A 17,429-nucleotide genomic window follows, 5' to 3' on the forward strand; every position below is an offset into this window, starting at 1 on the left:
GTACTGGTGGCCACATATAATTTTTACATCACAGATGGTGTAGCAAGTTATGATGCACCAACCACATGTGGTCCAAAAGAGTATTTCTGAGGGGTGGTTGGGGTTTGTGGGTCATGTAATGATGCTAAGGGACAAGCAACTGATCCTTGTCATCTTAAATGTCTAGACTACACTGCCTAGCACCAGGTCCTAATGCTCTTGACGGGGCAATGCTGGACTGGATAATGGATGGACAGACAGCAGAACCACATAACTTCACCACCCAACTTCTTCTTTAAAAAGTTGTTGGAAACTGTTGGTAAATGCAATTGTCAGATGTGTAATTAATACTTCTCTCTATCTGTCTATCTATCTGTGGCCAGATGTCTCAATCCCATGGAAGGTGTCCACAAAAAACTAGCCTCCACCTCACCTTGTCCTCTACTATCAGGCTGCCTTCTCTCCGCCTTCATTCATATACCTCTATCCCATCCAACAACCTCATCTTTGGTCTGTGCCCCGCTCCATTCCCCTTCATTTCATGCACATACACTCTCCTAGTCAATCTTTTACTCTCAGTTTCTACAAAATGATAAAACCATCTCAGGGTATTTTTCATAACTTTCCAGCACACCCGTCTGAACACCACAACACACCCCAACTTCCTCAAATGTTTGCCTGTTTCTCCACGAAACTCCACACACTCCTCTCAGATAGATAGTTTCTACTCCCCTCACTCTTGACTTGTGTCCTTCCTGCTAAGTCCAAACTTCACTTCACAACTGCGCAACAACTTTCTTATTTCCATACTTACCTCTCAATTCCTTTTCACTATCCTCTACTTACCTTCAACCTTCCTTTCCAGTTGTACTCTTCTTGAACTTCAACCTAAACCCCCATCACTGCTCATCACACTACTTAGACTGCTCACATTCTCCATTCTCTGACCATTCAGCCTCACCAAACACTTCATGACTTCATTCCTCTTAAAAACATTCATCCATTCATTCATCATCTAATCCAGTGTGGCCCCATGAGGGGCATAAAAGTCCACAGCTAGGCAAGTTGTTCCTGACATTAAAGATGAGAATGACCAGTCTCATTCATCCCTGAGTGGCATTACAAAAGCAATAAACCCCAACCACCCCTTGGATATAAACCTGCACTGGCTCAAGCCGACTGGAGCGCTTTAATGGGCCAGTGCACTGAGTGGTCCTGACATCTGGTGGGAGTCTGTGAACTTCTCCCAGATGCACCTGTTGCAGGTGTGTGGGTTACTGCTACCAATATTTGATGTTATTCTACCCAAAGCCATCTAAAATTGAGTGTTATTACATTGAACATCAGGTTTACACCAACAAAACTAAAGGTTCTACAATATTCATGGCCTTATAAAGAAGATGGGTTGGGAAAAAAATAGTATTCAAACGTATGTTCTACTCCTGTCTATCAGGTGATTTCTAGGGATGTATTAAAGAGGGTTTACGTGGAAATATTGCCTTCATGCATGTATAAAGAGAGTAAATAATTTGAATATGGGTATTAAGAATTCCATTTCTTAAAAAACAATGATGAAAGATATGGATAAATTCGCCACACGACATTTCCATTCGGTACTTGGCTCTGGCACATGTAAGATTGTACACAAACAAGAGACTGGTGAGGTGCGTCAGTAATGGGATGACTTGGTTGTGTGGCACTGACAACAAGAAGAGTTAGCAAAATGATGAACTTTGCACCGTGGCTGACTGCAAATCAAATTCAACTTTCAAGGCAGACCAGCACCCATTCATGAAACAAGTGAAAGGATGGGCCAGGTTTCCACCAAAGATGAATGCCAAACGTTGTAGGCTGTGGGAGACGCCATGTGGGTGTTGACTGAAGAGCAACCAGGAAAACATGTCATACATTGCTCCGGCAGCGAATTTCAAAATACGGCAAAATTGTGCATGAAAGCATTTCCCCATATATTTACCATGTTATAGTCTTATACCAATTATATGGGATGTTAAATGAACCAAGTTAATTCCATGGACATGATGATTCCTGTTTTAAGATTTTTTTTTTCTTCTAATGCCACTTACACACCAATAGCATGAATGTCGAAGGCATTTGAAAAATTCTGTGATTTGAGGAAACTACATGAAAGTGCATAGAAAAATTTATCTTTGAAACCCACAAAACATATTTCTGGGAGAAGTTCACAGACTCCCACCAGATGGCAGGACCATTCAGTGCACTGGCCCATTACCTACTAAACCACCACATGCCATAATTTGGTTATATAGTTACCACCCAGCATAGAAAATGGTTTCCTGGTGTACAGGAAATCATTTGGCTTGTCACTCAATGTAGAGTCACCCGCAGACAGAAGGAACAAGAAAGAATGAAGGAAAGAAAGAAAGAAGAGGAAGGAAGGAAAGAAGAGAGGAAAGGGCAGGCACCCGAGAGCAGCACTACATTCTCTTCTCGAGCAAGATTCTTTTCCTGGTAGCCTACTCCTCGCAGAAGTGGGTGAGAGAGAGAGAGAGAGAATAGTGAGTGGATGGTAAGCGTCCCCACCTACCACTATCCTCTTAAAAACACTTACAATAATCAAATCTGTAACAACATGAGAATCTCACCCTGGACTTGGACTGTGTATACTGTGCTTATGGGTGAGTTCCCTGGCTATGAATTATGATCTTGTGGTTACCAAGCTTGTAATCCCACCCTTATCACCTTCTTTCCCTCTCTCTCTTTTTTTTTTTTTTTTATATACATCGCACTGATTCACTTACCTATGAACAGTCCTCAGTGTATGTCTAGGATATATGTAGTCAAACCATTACGATCCCAATGACAAATATTTCTGGCCCCCCAAAAAGGATAAAAGCAAAATCTTAGTTTCAAAATTATATTGTACCGTAGACTCTCGCTATAACGGGGCTAACTGGGGGGAAGCCTGATCCAATAAAGCTGATAGCTCATTATATCTGAGTCCCCGCCCCCCTGAGGTGGATTTCAAGCACATGTTTGAAAATAAATGAGCACAAGAGCATATTCTAGTAGCTACAGTACTAAAAATGAAAACTATACTCACTTTACACTAACTTGGTCCATAATTTTGTCCTTTTGCAGCTTATTTCACATCTCTGTCAGCACTTCCTTATAACTAGTACAATATTATTATATGCAGCTTGTTATTAGAACTCTGTAAAAATGATGGGGAGAGGGCAATTTCAGGCCAGGTTTGAGTACAAAGGGTTGGAAACATATGTATAGTGACCCACTGCATTATATTCAACCCGTGGGTTGCAAGCCACAGCTCGGGCTGGATAGTGCTGCGTTGCGAGCCACATCTCAGGCTGTGCTGGCCATGCATCACTGTAAACAACTCGACCCCCACGCAAACTTATGCATGGTGCTACGCAAAGACGGAGAGAGAGAGATATTTTTCTTTACGCCAGATGATGCCTTGGATGTTTATCTTCAAGTTTATAATAAACAAAAACATTTTTATTTTTTTATTTTTTCACTACTCCCATACGTAAACTTACGCATGGCTCTACGCAAAAATGGAGAGAGAAAGATAATGTTTTTTTTTACACCAGATGATGCCCTGGATATTTATATTCAAGTTAAAAAAAAAAAAAAAAAAAAAAAAAAAAAAAAAAAAAAAAATAATTAATTTTTTGCACACCATGAGGTGGGATAAAAAAAGGTAACTGCGCAATCCGTGGGTTAGTGGGCAGAGTTCATTATGGCTGATGGAAGTTTGGCAATCTTCGTAGTGTCCGTTAAATCTGATATCCTCTACACCAAGGTCCATTATAGCCGGGGTCTACTGTGCTGTGAATTAGGAACAACCTTAAGTGTAAAACTGATGTTAACAGATCAGAAACTTCAAAATGAAAACAATGCAAATCATATATCTTAACAGTCCACTACTCACTTGAAAACTTGGAATGTCATAGCCTCTGATCCAGCCGTCAAAAACTTCTCTGAGTAGAGGTGGCCATGTGGCGTGGTGTCAGTGAGCGTCAGTGATCCCAGGCGTCCAGTGAGGGTCAGGTTGCCCCCCGACCCCACCGAGCGTACCAACACCTGGGACACTCTTGCACATGCCAACTCCTGCCACGTGTGATTCAGAGTCAGGCTCAGTGATCGCACCTGCACCTCCACTATTGTGTTTACTTCTTCTACACCTGTAATAAGAGATTCAGTATCAGCATTACCTTGGCCTTTTCACATCTAAGGATAGGGAGGGGTTTGTAATGTGTGGCTCATATTGTTTATAAAGACTAGAACCTTCTTGCATGCGACGACCTTGGTCACCTGACGGTAGTTTTCCATGATGCTCAATCTTTGACAGCCTCCCTACTCAGTTCCTTATCCCTGAAGCCACACTCTATGACTTCATCCCAGATCTTCTTTAGTCTGACTCTCACAACCCTACCCTCGATGTCCAAAAATTATGGAAAGATTAAATGATAGCAGGAGAACTGATCAACAGGATGTCCAGTTAAATCGGTCAATCACTTTTTCACTCACCATTCAAACCCATGGAATCCTAACTCTAACTTCACAAGAGACGATTACTATATTACTAATCCTTTGACACCTGTCCTGGAAAGGACACCTTACTAAGGTGACAATGATTTAACTAGGCAGCCTTATTGTTTAATTATACAAACATTATTCAATATCTTTGCTATCCTCTGAAGACCGGAGAATGGTGGACCTCAGCTCACCAGGTTCGCATCCAGGTGAGCCTGGGATGATGACGACAACAACAATAACAATAAACAACAACAACAATAACCTTTAACCCCAGTAAAATAATCATAACAATCATCATCATCATCCCCAGAGCAAGAAAAAACATGATAGAAGAACAAGTCAACAGTGTGCACAGTGAAATGAGTCATACACTCACTCACTCACCAATGAAGTCCCTGAGTCATCCAAGGGGTCATTGGGAGTTATTGCTCACGTAATGCAACTTAGGGATTAGTGAGGCTGGTCACTTTCATCTCAAATGTCAGGACCGAATTGCCTAGCCCCAGGATCCCATGCTCCTCCTCGGGCAACACTGGATTAGATGATGAATGAATCCAGATTTCGTCCAAATTCGGACATGCCTTTGGCTCTACTACGTCAGATAATCGAGGGATTACAGTACTATGACTATATCCTTTCAACAGCACCTCTTTGTGACTATACTCTTTTTACCTTAACCTGGCCCAGATATTTGTCTATTTACAGCTTATTTCACATAGCTCAGGGTCAGAAAATGATAATACCACAACTCCAACTCCATATCCTTTCATAGCACTGCTTTGTGACAAGCATCATATTCTAGTGTTTTTCTATTACTAAAGCTCAGAACTCACAAAGGAGAGATGGCAAATTTAGGGCAAGTTAGAGTACAAAGGGTTTAGCAACATATACTAGTATTAATCTATTGCTACAAATCTACATTCAAGATGGGGAGATGGCAATGTTAGGCCAAGTTAATGTGAAAAAAGTATAAGAGCCGACACAAACCTCCTATACTAAGGACACTGGGAGATGGCAATTTATGACAGACTGGGAGATGGCAATTTATGACAGACTGGGAGATGGCAATTTATGACAGACTGGGAGATGGCAATTTATGACAGACTGGGAGATGGCAAGTTAATATGAAGAAAGTATGAAAGCAGACACAGACCTTTACAAGAGAGACTGGAAGATGGCAATTTTATACCAAGTTAATGTGAAATATGTATAAGAGCAGACACAAACCTTTACTACAGTGACTGGGAGGGCTGAGTGTGGTGCTGGCTGAGTGTTGTGGTGATGGTGAGGTGTCGAGGTCATCATGGTCTTCAGTGCTAAAGAAATCCAATACCATCACCCACGAAGGAACGTTAACAACGGTGTTCAAGCTGTTGAAGTCCACGTCAATGAAGCGGTGGGTCTGAACACAAAAGCAAAGCACTGAGTAAGCTATGATCACTCTGATTGTCACTACATTTTACCATTACTATAAATCATTGCAGTCTCTCTCTCTCTCTCTCTCTCTCTCTCAACCAAAACAATGCTATAAAGCTCAATCTGATTACTCTCTCCCTCTCTCTCTCCTTCTCTACCTCAACCAAAAGTGTTATAAAGCTCAGTCTGATTACTCTCTCTCTCAGCCAAAACAACATACTGGAGCTCAATTTAATTACCCATTAATTTCAGCAGCCTTCAGAGATATAAAAAAAAAAAAAAAAAAAAAAAAAAAAATCAAAGCTAAATTTTTCATCCATTAATGTATTCATCACAAAGGAAGCAATGAGGTGTTTGCTGAAAGGCACTGTTTCATATTTTGAATGTGTCAGCCTTGTTGACCCATCACTTAAACATATATAAAAATGATGCTGTTCCCTCTTCCACAATCCCTGTACTTGTGTTGGCTATGGTACAGTTGATGTTTTGTAAGATTTTCAAATTTCTCAGCTTCATCTCTTCGGCAAAATACTGCATCCACATTTAATTATTTTTCTTTTTGAATACACTTGAAAAACACCAGTGGAATATAGCCATTCTGTCAACTGCCAAGCTGAAAAGGGTCCATCTCCTTGTTTTTTTCTTTTTTCTAATAATCAGAGTGACAGCCTTGCACAAGTTCAACTAAAGGTTGCTTGATTATGAAATGCCAGGACTGGGAGTAGAAATACCAGCAGTGGGAGCAGAAATACCAGCAGCAGGAGTAGAAATACAGCAGTGGGAGTAGAAATGAATGCAGTTGGAGTAGAAATACCAGCAATGGGAGCAGAAATGCCAGCAGTACGAGTAGAAATACCAGGAGTAGGAGTGGAAGTATTAGCAGTGGGAGTAGAAATACCAGGAGTAGGAGTGGAAATATTAGCAGTGGGAGTAGAAATATCAGCAGCAGGAGTAGAAATACCAGCAGTGGAACTGGAAATGTCAGCAGCAGAAATAGTCTGGTCATCTACCTTTAAATATACTCAACTACCGTGGCCTAGTCTTGGGCTCCTATATCTTGAAGGGAGTACTATGTGAAAAAATGTTACCACTTTGTATTTATCCCCTGTTACTTAGGCATGTTCATTCTCACTGCTGCTAGTCTGAGTTATTCAGATGAAGGGACCCCAGATGAACAATGGGTTACAGCAAGATCATCCTATTTACACCACCATAAGTTAAACAATGGCTTAATCATGTTCTGTTTTTATTGTTATTTGCTAAAGCATGCCTTAAGATGATTCTACATAGTAACATCAAACTTATACCATTGAAAACGTGTCTAAGGCAACAAAACAAGAGGTGTATTTAAGCCTCACCCCATCATATTTACTGTAGAACTCTGGGCAGTGCCTGTCAATGTTTGAGATGGTGATGGTGACGAGAGTGTTGGAGTGGTGGTGAGGGTCGTCCTGGGGAGTAGGGGAGGGAGGGGGTGTGGCAGGACTCTTTGTACTCCCTCCAGTTTTGCTGTGACTCTGGTGTACACCCTGGCTCGGCAGTCCTGCACAATGGATAAAAAGAACTACCATATAGTTACTCCTCATTTAAAGCTGTTTCCCTTTAATATCGATTCATTATGAAGACGTTGATGAATTAACATTTATTCTTCATTTAAATTTGCTTGTGATTCTAAAGCTGCTTCACAACAAACTGTTTCATTAATAGGCTTCTAATGAATTATGGTAATATCTGTTCGTCATTTCAAGCTGCTCTTGTTCTTATGTTGCTTTAAGGTCAGAAATGAATGTTTCTTTGTGATATTAACCCCTCCATCATGAATCAAAAGCATGTCTTGCTTAACACTGCACCACTTAAGATACAATTACATCAGTACATAACCTAGGCTTAAGGACTGACCGTATGAGAAAAAAAAAAGAAGCACACATTCTATTGTAATAACATACAGGCCAAAATATGATTGGAAGTGTGTGCTTATTGTTGCATATTATCCCACAGACCTTGTTGCATGTCTGCTACCTCCACCTGAAATACTGGGGCAAGATTTCATATATATATATATATATATATATATATATATATATATCTGCATATATAATACAGCAGGTGTTAGGTGGTGATGTCCACCATCCATTCACTTGATGCAATGCTACCTTCAGATAGCTCTGCACTAAGGGAGAGCCAACCAAATGTCTTCTTGCAGCCTTGAAACTGTCTCCTACATGAGGTGGTAACCATATAACCAAGTAGATGCCTGGTGGTCTAGTGAGTTAAGGAACTCCAACCAGATTGGCCCAGGAGGTTTGATTTCAATGAGTGATTGGGGTTTATTGCTCAAGTAATACCACTCAGGGAAACCTGACTGGAAACTCTGGCTTTAAATGTTGGGACTAAGTAGCATAGTCCAAGGCCCTAATGCTCTTCATGCAGAAACAAATGACTCTTGATGACAAGGAGATAGAAAATAATGATACTGTAAGCCAATCGTGTTGCATATACGTATGTTACAGGAACAATATGACTTGGAGCTGGAGAGGGATTCCTTCATGTGGTGGGACTGAAATAACCAGGTGGGTCTGCAGCCTAGTTATACAAATGTCCCTTAACTCCCTCCCCATCCCCTCAAATGATGGATGGCGCACTACAGGAAAAAGGCAACTTCAATCTGAAGCCCACCAGGTTCACATTTAGATAAGCCTAGAGCCAGAACAGCTGCAAGTTTCTTACTAATCTGTTTCATTATCATCTCAAGTAGCAGGAAAGTGACAAGGCCTATACGATAATCAAGTGCGTAATAATTTTCACTCCAACTCTGAACGAGCATCAATGATCCTTTTCTTCGTTTATATATTACAAGAGTGATAAACAATAATGGTATTCAGACAAAGTTTATCGGCACTAACCTAAGAACTCTGCTGATGTTGACAAGCCCTATGACTGATTAATAATTATGTATATGTGTGAGGGACTTAACTCTCTCTAAAAAGTAGACTGCAAACCAAGGCAGCTACATGATATAACAACCAACATGTCAACTTTTTTTTTTTTTTTTTTTTAATGCAAGGAAGAAGGAACCAAAGCCCAGGAGCCCACAAACTTACCTCTAATAAAGCCACAAAGAGGTGCTGATGGCTTCTGCTGAGCCTTGAAGAAAGGTTTTTCCAGTTTGAGCTGACTGGGGAGGGAGGAGGAGATGAATCGTGTGGGGGGTGCCTGGTTGAGCTCAGGGCAGGATGATGAGATAAATTGTGGCATCTGATGCCCATCTGAGAGGAAATAAGTTGATGATGGATGATGCTCTGCTGTTGATGGATGGAGCCAATCCTTATGGGGATGATGCTGACCTGATGATGCTGTCTCAGGTACAAATGACTCTGACTTCATCAGGTACCTGTGTTGGGGGTCAGACTGCTGCTTGTCCTCCATAATCAATGATCGTAATGTCACCTGTTTGGGGGAACAGTGCATACTTTTAACCCCTTCATTCTTGTGATTTTTTTTTTTTACCTCCATCATGGAGGTTATGTTTTTGCCAATGTTGGTTTGTTTGTCTGTTAGCAAGATTACTCAATAAGTTATGAATGGATTATGCTGAATTCATTTTGGAAGGGTAGGGCATGGCCCAAGGAACAATCCATTAGATTTTGGTGGTGATCCAGGTCATCATCCGGATCCGTGAACTTCTTAATGGATTCTTTATGATGGTGGGATAGTGGCAATTTCAACAATTTAAATTCTAACTTGATAAATAATACCTGCAATGCTTGCACAAAAATTACAAGATAACATCTCCTCCTTGGAGGAGGTGTGCAATCTCGGACTGCTCTTGTTTTTGGTTTATTGCTGCTACATCCAGATGATTTTAGTCAACCTATGAAGACCTCTCATACTTGAAGATTGACAAAAGCCACAGCTAACCTCTAATATACTAACAGTATCTCCTGAGCTCAATAAAACCATCTGGAGAATAAAGCACAGTACAAAAGACAATACTACAGTGAAACGGTTAAATTTTCCTCCTCCTGCCCGTATTTCATTCCACAAAGAACGCTGTATCTGTTAAGTGCAAGGTCCAGCTAAAGTAAAAGACAATCTATCTATCTACAGACACATGCCTTAATCCTGAAGGGGATGGCCATAAACAAATCAACTCCATGTTGCCCTGTCCCCTGCCATGATGATACCCTCCCCCCAACTCACACATCCCCTCTGTCATATACCACTCCACTCCATCCCTCCATCTCATCCTCAGTCTCCCTCTCCCTCTCCCACCTCCATCTCACCCCCACACACACTCTCCTCATTAGTCTCTCACTCTCCATCCTCTCCACATGGCCACACTATCTCAATGTATTTCTCCTAATGCTTTCTATCACATCCACATTCACATGTTCCTTCACTTCTTCATTTGCCAGACTGTCTCTCCATGTAACTCCACATGCTTCTCTCAAATAACTCATTTCCACTACTCACTCTCTTGACTTGTGTCCTTCCAACAAGGTCCAACAGAGTTGGAATCACAATATTATCATGCAGTGACTTTTTTACTTCCAAGCTTACTTCCTTATTTCTTATCACTGCTTTCAAAGAACCAACAAGCTTTCTTCCCTGTTGTACCCTTTCAAGCATTTCATCCTCCAAACTTTCATCCTTACTCATCACAGTACCCATATACCTAATTGCACTCACATTTTCCATGGAGGGTGAAAGACTGACGAAGAGAGTGTATGTGAGTGAGGTGGAGGGGGGAAGAGGGAGGGGGAGGCCGAGGATGAGATGGAGGGATGGGGTGGATAGGATAATGAGAGAGGGGGGTGTGAGTTGGGAGCATGGCAGTGAAATGGCGGGGGACAGGGCGACTTGGAGGCGATTTGTTTGTGGCCACCCCAAACGGGATTGAGGCGTCTGGCAATAGATAGATAGATAGATAGATTTTCCATTTCTTCACCATCCTAGACAGAAAACAAACAAACAAACAACACTCATCTTCCATATACTGTACTTCTGACTATTCTCCTCCTGCCTGCACACAAATAAAGTCACATCTACATAAATAAAGTTGCGTCTACATACATAAAGTTGTATCTATATGCATAAGAGCACTGAATGTTATAAAACCTAAAAGGAAAAAACAAAGATACAAGCAATAACCCTTAACAACTTGTGATAAAATTTCAGGTTTTCTATTTGCCTTTCATTACTAAAACAATTACAGAAAAATAGATCCACAGATGGATAACACAAATTAAAAAAGTTATAATACTTTAACAATAAAAATAATTAAGAAGTTTAATATGGTACTGGCAACTACTAATCTACCGAGAACTTAAACTAAGATCATGGCAGCTTGTATCCCCACCTGTGTACGAGTCTTGAAGGGCTCGGAGGACTCATAAGCTGCCCTGATGTCCTCTAATAGCAGGTTAACAAGAGGCTTATCCCTTTCACCCACATCACCTCGCAGCTCAATGCACATGCTTGGTATAGAGAAGGAACCTGGCCAGGGGTAAAGAGACACAGGCTTTAATAACAATGGTTCTTTCATGACTGTACGGATAATACAAATTCTTCAACCACTTCAGCTTTAAGGCATCATTCTTACATTATTCTTGCTATCTCCAGATATTTTATTCAGTTTAGGATAGATCCCCCCTACCTTTTTTTTTCTTTTCTTACTGGAGGGGTTAATGTAATGTCCTCATTACCAGGATACTGTTTTTAGCTGAATAATATTGCCTGGTATGAGGAAGAACAAAATGTAAATTACATCCTAGAACTGACGGAATTAAAAATATGCTCTTTCATTTAAAAGAATAACAAAGACTGTAAGTACTGAGGTTGATAACTGAGAGGTACAAAGGTTGATAACCAAAAGATATGCACATGATATGTACCGAGGTTGATAAATGAGAGGTAAACATATTATAAGTACCGAGGTCAATAACTGAGAGGTACCGTATGCACATTATAAGTACCGAAGCTGATAACTAAGAGGTATGCATATTATAAGTACCGAGGCTGATAACTAAGAGGTATGCATATTATAAGTACCAAGGCTGATAGCTAAGAGGTATGCATATTATAAATGCCGAGGTTGATATCTGAGAGTATGCATATTAATAGCCAACATTAATACAACAATTGGGACTGGAGATGGATACCTTCATGCAGTGGCATCAACAAAGCTGTATGAACACTCCCAACTAACCTCCTATTCCCCAAAATGAGGACGATGGACTACAGGAGAAAGGCAATTTCAACCTGCATTTCACTGGGTTATGTTCAGATGAACCTGGGGCAACAACAACAAATATTTCAACAACTATATGCACCAGATTTTCTTTGGTGCATATAGCTGCTCAAGTATTGTGCAGTGGCAGTATCATAACCAATGAGGTCTTGCCTAAGTGACGTATTTGCTGGTGCTATAAAGCTTGAATTGGGAAAAGTTGTCAATACCATCTCAGCACTTTTGCGGCACCTCAGTTTGGGTTACCTTTCCTAGAAGGGTAACCAAGTTGTACCCCACCTGCTCGTGGTGACCTCGCAGACACCCTGTTTTTCTCCATTTCTGTTCTTTGTGTTTTTTTTTTCTTTCTTTCTTTTCTCCTACATTAGGGTGACACAAACGGGGGTGGCACTACCCGGGTTTATCCCAGGTAGTATTGTACTGATCGTTCTTTTGTGTATAGAGCCCCTAGATTATATAACAGATTGCCACTGTCCATAAGACAACTCTCTACTGTTGAATCCTTTAAGAGACAGCTGAAAGCCTTTCTTTTTTCAAAATGCTATGACCTGGAGAGAGGTACTATGATGGATGATTTTTATAGGTTTAATTATTGCCACTTTTGTGTACATATGATGTAGCTTGTATGATAAATGAGAAATATCACAATTCTTGTAATTGTAAAAATAATGTATGTGTGTCGAGGGATAGTGAATTCCCAAAGGATAAACTGGCGCTTTTGAGAAACAAAAGGCCAGATTATTATTATTATTATTATTATTATTATTAATGTAAGTAGGCTGGAGAAGCAGATACGGTGGACAGTGTCATGTACAAACTGATGATTCTGAAGTAAAAGTAGATGCACATCTATGGTTGTTCTGAAGTCACTTTTTATACACAGGTATTATGGTTTCTAAGGATTCATCATGGAAATTCAGGGACAGTTCAGACTACCTGGGGCACTTCAACATGCTGGTGACCTAATATTTAGAGCTGATGATAAATTTTGTAAACCTAGTCACACGATTAGTACTGGTACAAACACTGGAACTCATCACAGCAGGACTCAGATGTGGTTGGAAAAAGTTTAGGCAGTTACTGCCCTTTTGGACAACTAAAGGGCTCTTCCTGTACTTAAATGGCAAGCTGAACAGACACAACTTGCATTACCTGAGCAACTGCGATGCTGTATGACTGCAAAAAATGGGCAATGAAGATGGCAGCTCAACAAGAGTATAAATGCAATGAAATAAGAACAGATACACTGAAATGTACTGTTACTGAGGGACAGGTTGCCTAATACATAGATAAAAGGTAGTAGGTTAAGTATGTGCAAGGTCTAATATAATGACAGAAATAGGTGGTTCAGCCATGTGAACTATGATGAACTGTTGTTTGAGAGATATACGAGCATGAATCTGGATGACATCCGCTATGCCATCCACGAAAAATGTGATGAAGTGCCGAGAGGTGATCTTAGATTAAGCCTTCTGATGAAGAGGTAGCAAGAGATCATGCAATTTGGAGGGCTGAATTTAGTTAATAAGTCTACTTAAAGATTGGTACTGCATAATCTGAGTGGAATCATGAAGTACGTGTGTGTGCATGTCAGTGTGTGGATGGCAGCCATGACAAAATGGTTAGTGTGCTGATCCTCTCACTCAAGCAGGGATGGTGGTTCAATCTGCCAATTTACACAATAAGTATTCAAGGTATTGTATTTTCTCCCAACAAGCCTTGAAACTGCTAGTGTGAACCAGTCTTAACTTTGATGAGCGCTCTTCCTCTCTTACCCTTGACAGCAATGGTGGGTGAATCAGTGTATGATGCTGCTGACACACTATCACGACGACCTTGAGATGCATCCAGCCCTCCATTACTTCCTCCTTCCTCTGGCAATGGATCTGTATAGCGGAATGAAAAAATTAAATATATGTTCAGCAAAGCTTTAGGAAGTGGAGAAATGCTATGAAGCATAAGAGCTTAAGAGTAAATGCAAATAAAATAAAGGTGATGGTTGATGGCAGCACTGTCAAAGAAGAGTGGCTATGTGCGATTTGCCACAAGGGCATGGGAAGTAATTCCATCTTGTGCAGCATCAGTGATAAGTGGGTGCATAAGAGATGAAGTGATATTAGTTAGACTGCAAGATAATGCTGATTTCACGTGTGCGGTGTGTCAGGGAGAGCATGTGGAGATCGTCAGGCATGAAAAGATTGATCTTGCTGGTGAGTCTCTTGAGTATGTGGAAGAGTTTTGTTATTTGGGGGACATGTTGAGCCGGTGAAGGTTCATATCCAAGGGATGGTTGGGGTTTATTGCACTCATAATGCCACTCAGGGATGAGTGAGGCTGGTCACTCTCATCTTAAATGTCAGGACCAACTTGCCTAGCCCCGGGCTCCTACACTCCTCATGGGGTGACACAGGATTAATTGATGTATGTATGTATGTAATTGTAGTAGATTCTGTTAATTTGAGCTACTGAAGATTTCTGTTTTAATCCTCATCTCTACATATGTAAACACCAAGATAAGTGCTGAATAATGTAATGTTGCCAAACCAAACTGTTGGTAGCTGCAAAATGGGGGAGGTGCTGTGTTAGTTTACTGGTGCTTTTTCCCCTTATTAATGATCTGATTGTGCCGCATTTGGGTGCAGTAACACTGATGGATCTTCTATGTGACTATCCTGACTCCCTTGTGATCCACCAAAAAGGAAATTACAGGATATTAAGGTGAAGAGAGCAAGCTGGTCTATGAGTGAGTGTCATCAGCTTAGCTAGGCAAGTGTCATGTACAGTACAGTATTTGGCCCACATCCGCATTGGGAGGTAAGCCTATATAATATCCTGATGGAAAGCACTTCGTCATTCTTCTTGATATCCATAATTGTGGTATTGTTTAAATTCAACCAAACTCCATCAAACTTAAAAACCTCAGGCAAAATACGTAAACACTGCTCGTGTTAATTGTTCTAGCATCATCTGGAAACTCGTCCCAGATCTTGATTTGCTTCAAAATCAGCCTACCTTGTACAGAGGTAGGTTAACCTGCTGCGTGCCAGCTATTTTTAGCCTTGTGGGTCACCCCAGTGCCGGCCATTTTTCAACTTTTTTTGGTTAAAATGATAGATTTTCGTGTGGAAACAATGAATTTTGCCATTAAAATGCTCACCGAGGCTCGGAAATGAGTTTTATTGAGTCCTGCATACTCATGTACAGGTATAGCCGCTCTCTCACGCTGACCACGTACGTGAGAGAAAGCCGTTTTCTATGTAAGGTATACTCAGGTATTTATGCTGGGAAGGTATAGCAATGTTCAGTACACTTTTCTGATTACTTAATACTTCGGCATCTATCACAATTTGCATGTCTTCCTCACTGTGAATGCATTATCTTACACTTACTTGAAGATAGGTACAACCTGACTTCATTACGTAAAGTCCTGGCACTTACAAGAAGGTATTTACAGCTTGACTTCACTATACAGTCCTTACACTTGCAAGAAAATATTTACAACTCACACTTACATGAAAATATTTACAAAATGCCTTCACTATGTACAGCACTGGGTGAGGCACACAGGCAGAGTGAGGCAGAGGGAGCGTGAGGAGGGGAGAGAGGGAGAGGGAGGGGAAGACCGAGGATGAGGTGGAGGGATGAAATTGAGAGGTATATGAGGGAGGGGGGAGTGAGTCGGGGGGAGGGTAGTCAAATGGTGGGTGACAGAGCGACTTAGAGGCGTTTTGTCTGCGGCCACCCATTGCGGGATTAGGGGTCGGGCTATAGGTAGATAGATAGATAGTAATATACAGAATACGTCCCTGGGTAAGAGGTGCTATTAAATCTCCAAGTGCTTGAAATTTGGCCCACTGATCCACATATACACAAGAAAGCAGTACTAACCCAGTGATGGTGGGTGGTGTGTGGTGATATCAGCGGTGGGTACTGAAAGACTTGACAATGTTTTGGTCACTTGCTGGTACTGCTGCCTTGACACACTGATCTTCAATGGGGTCACCATACCACCCTCAACCTGAAATATAAAAATGACTACAGACTGACTCATCTCACCAGACAAACATCCTTAATCCCTTTCAACTCCGTTCATGGTCGTGTGGTCAGACTGGAGCTTTCATTTGACCACTAACCACAATGACTCATTCCTACCTTGTAAGTAGGGCTTCTCAAATATAATGCAAACACTGCTCAGTAGCTACCAGTAATCAAATTGTACATGTAGTTAAGTTCTGTCTGATAAAAACAAACCAACTACATAACATACACTCCTAAAACTGAGGTGAAAGTGTATGGAAGCAACAAATTTCTAAAAAGACATGTATATAACAACTGTGAACCTCCAAGATGAGAAGGAAGATTTTTTTCATCTAATGTAACAGCCTCTGAGGTACAGGGGCTTAAGGCTGTTACTATAAGTCTGTATATTTAAGTGAATATGACCAGCCTCCTTCTTCTAATGGCATTACATGATACATAAACCTAAATGCACTACCAAAAGGGGAATAAACCATCATCTGCTTTTGTATGTACAGTACTGGACTACACAGAATCTCCCCACGTTATGTAAATCTTGACTTCACACAATCTTTACAAAAACATCTTGCAGTGTGTTCAGTATGTTCAATTATATTACTGCAATGTGTACAGTTTATTAATGATTACCGTGTGTCTGACAGAGGTTTGGGGTTGGAGAAGAGCATGTGCCAACTTACCACTTTTTGAAGCAAGAGGTAACCGGAGCTCAATCAGTCACCTAAACATTGCCAAGGAAGTATGGTGGCTTACACCTTACACTCTGGATTACATTAGTCTTTCCTCAGACCCTCCATGGAGTACAATAATAATGGATTGGTTTTGTTACTGTTCTTCTTCTATATCATCAACAACAGTATCATCATCGTTAACACCTCTACCATCATCTTCAACATCAGGATTATCACCCTGATAATCATCAACATCATCTCCAACATCATCATCATCGTCATAATTTCACTTCTTTCGATGATAATAGAAATGGTAACAGTCAATCATTTATTCCCTAGGGGACCTCTGAGGGCCCAAGACCATCATCCAGATCAATTAACCCTTTCACATCAAGGAAGGAGCGTAAATTCCGGCTGTGCACGTAACTCTTGCTAGAGAGCTTTCAGAACTGTCGCGTAGAGATACGGTATTTTACTTCTAACGCTTGTAGGAAAGTTACTGTTCATCAAAGAAAGGCCACTTCGGTCTCATTTTG

At 40.9% G+C, this 17,429-nt stretch overlaps 1 protein-coding gene across 1 annotated transcript in view; it reads right to left on the reverse strand.

The window, feature by feature from the left end:
* The window catches only part of LOC145389776 (intermembrane lipid transfer protein VPS13D-like), a gene marked incomplete at its 5' end in the record, with an annotated part of 131,135 nt that overhangs the window by 58,850 nt on the left and 54,856 nt on the right, over positions 1 to 17,429 (reverse strand). Inside the window, 7 exon segments of the mRNA XM_080264940.1 lie at positions 3,914 to 4,166; positions 5,764 to 5,923; positions 7,296 to 7,480; positions 9,039 to 9,384; positions 11,297 to 11,433; positions 13,963 to 14,073; positions 16,076 to 16,205. Of these exon segments, the coding sequence (XP_080121066.1) occupies positions 3,914 to 4,166; positions 5,764 to 5,923; positions 7,296 to 7,480; positions 9,039 to 9,384; positions 11,297 to 11,433; positions 13,963 to 14,073; positions 16,076 to 16,205 (1,322 nt within the window).

The sequence above is a fragment of the Coenobita brevimanus genome, unplaced genomic scaffold (genome assembly GCF_032717465.1).
Source record: "Coenobita brevimanus isolate Jiangsu-jjx unplaced genomic scaffold, ASM3271746v2 jjx.HiC_scaffold_2061, whole genome shotgun sequence".
In the NCBI taxonomy this organism is placed as follows: Eukaryota; Metazoa; Arthropoda; class Malacostraca; order Decapoda; family Coenobitidae; genus Coenobita; species Coenobita brevimanus.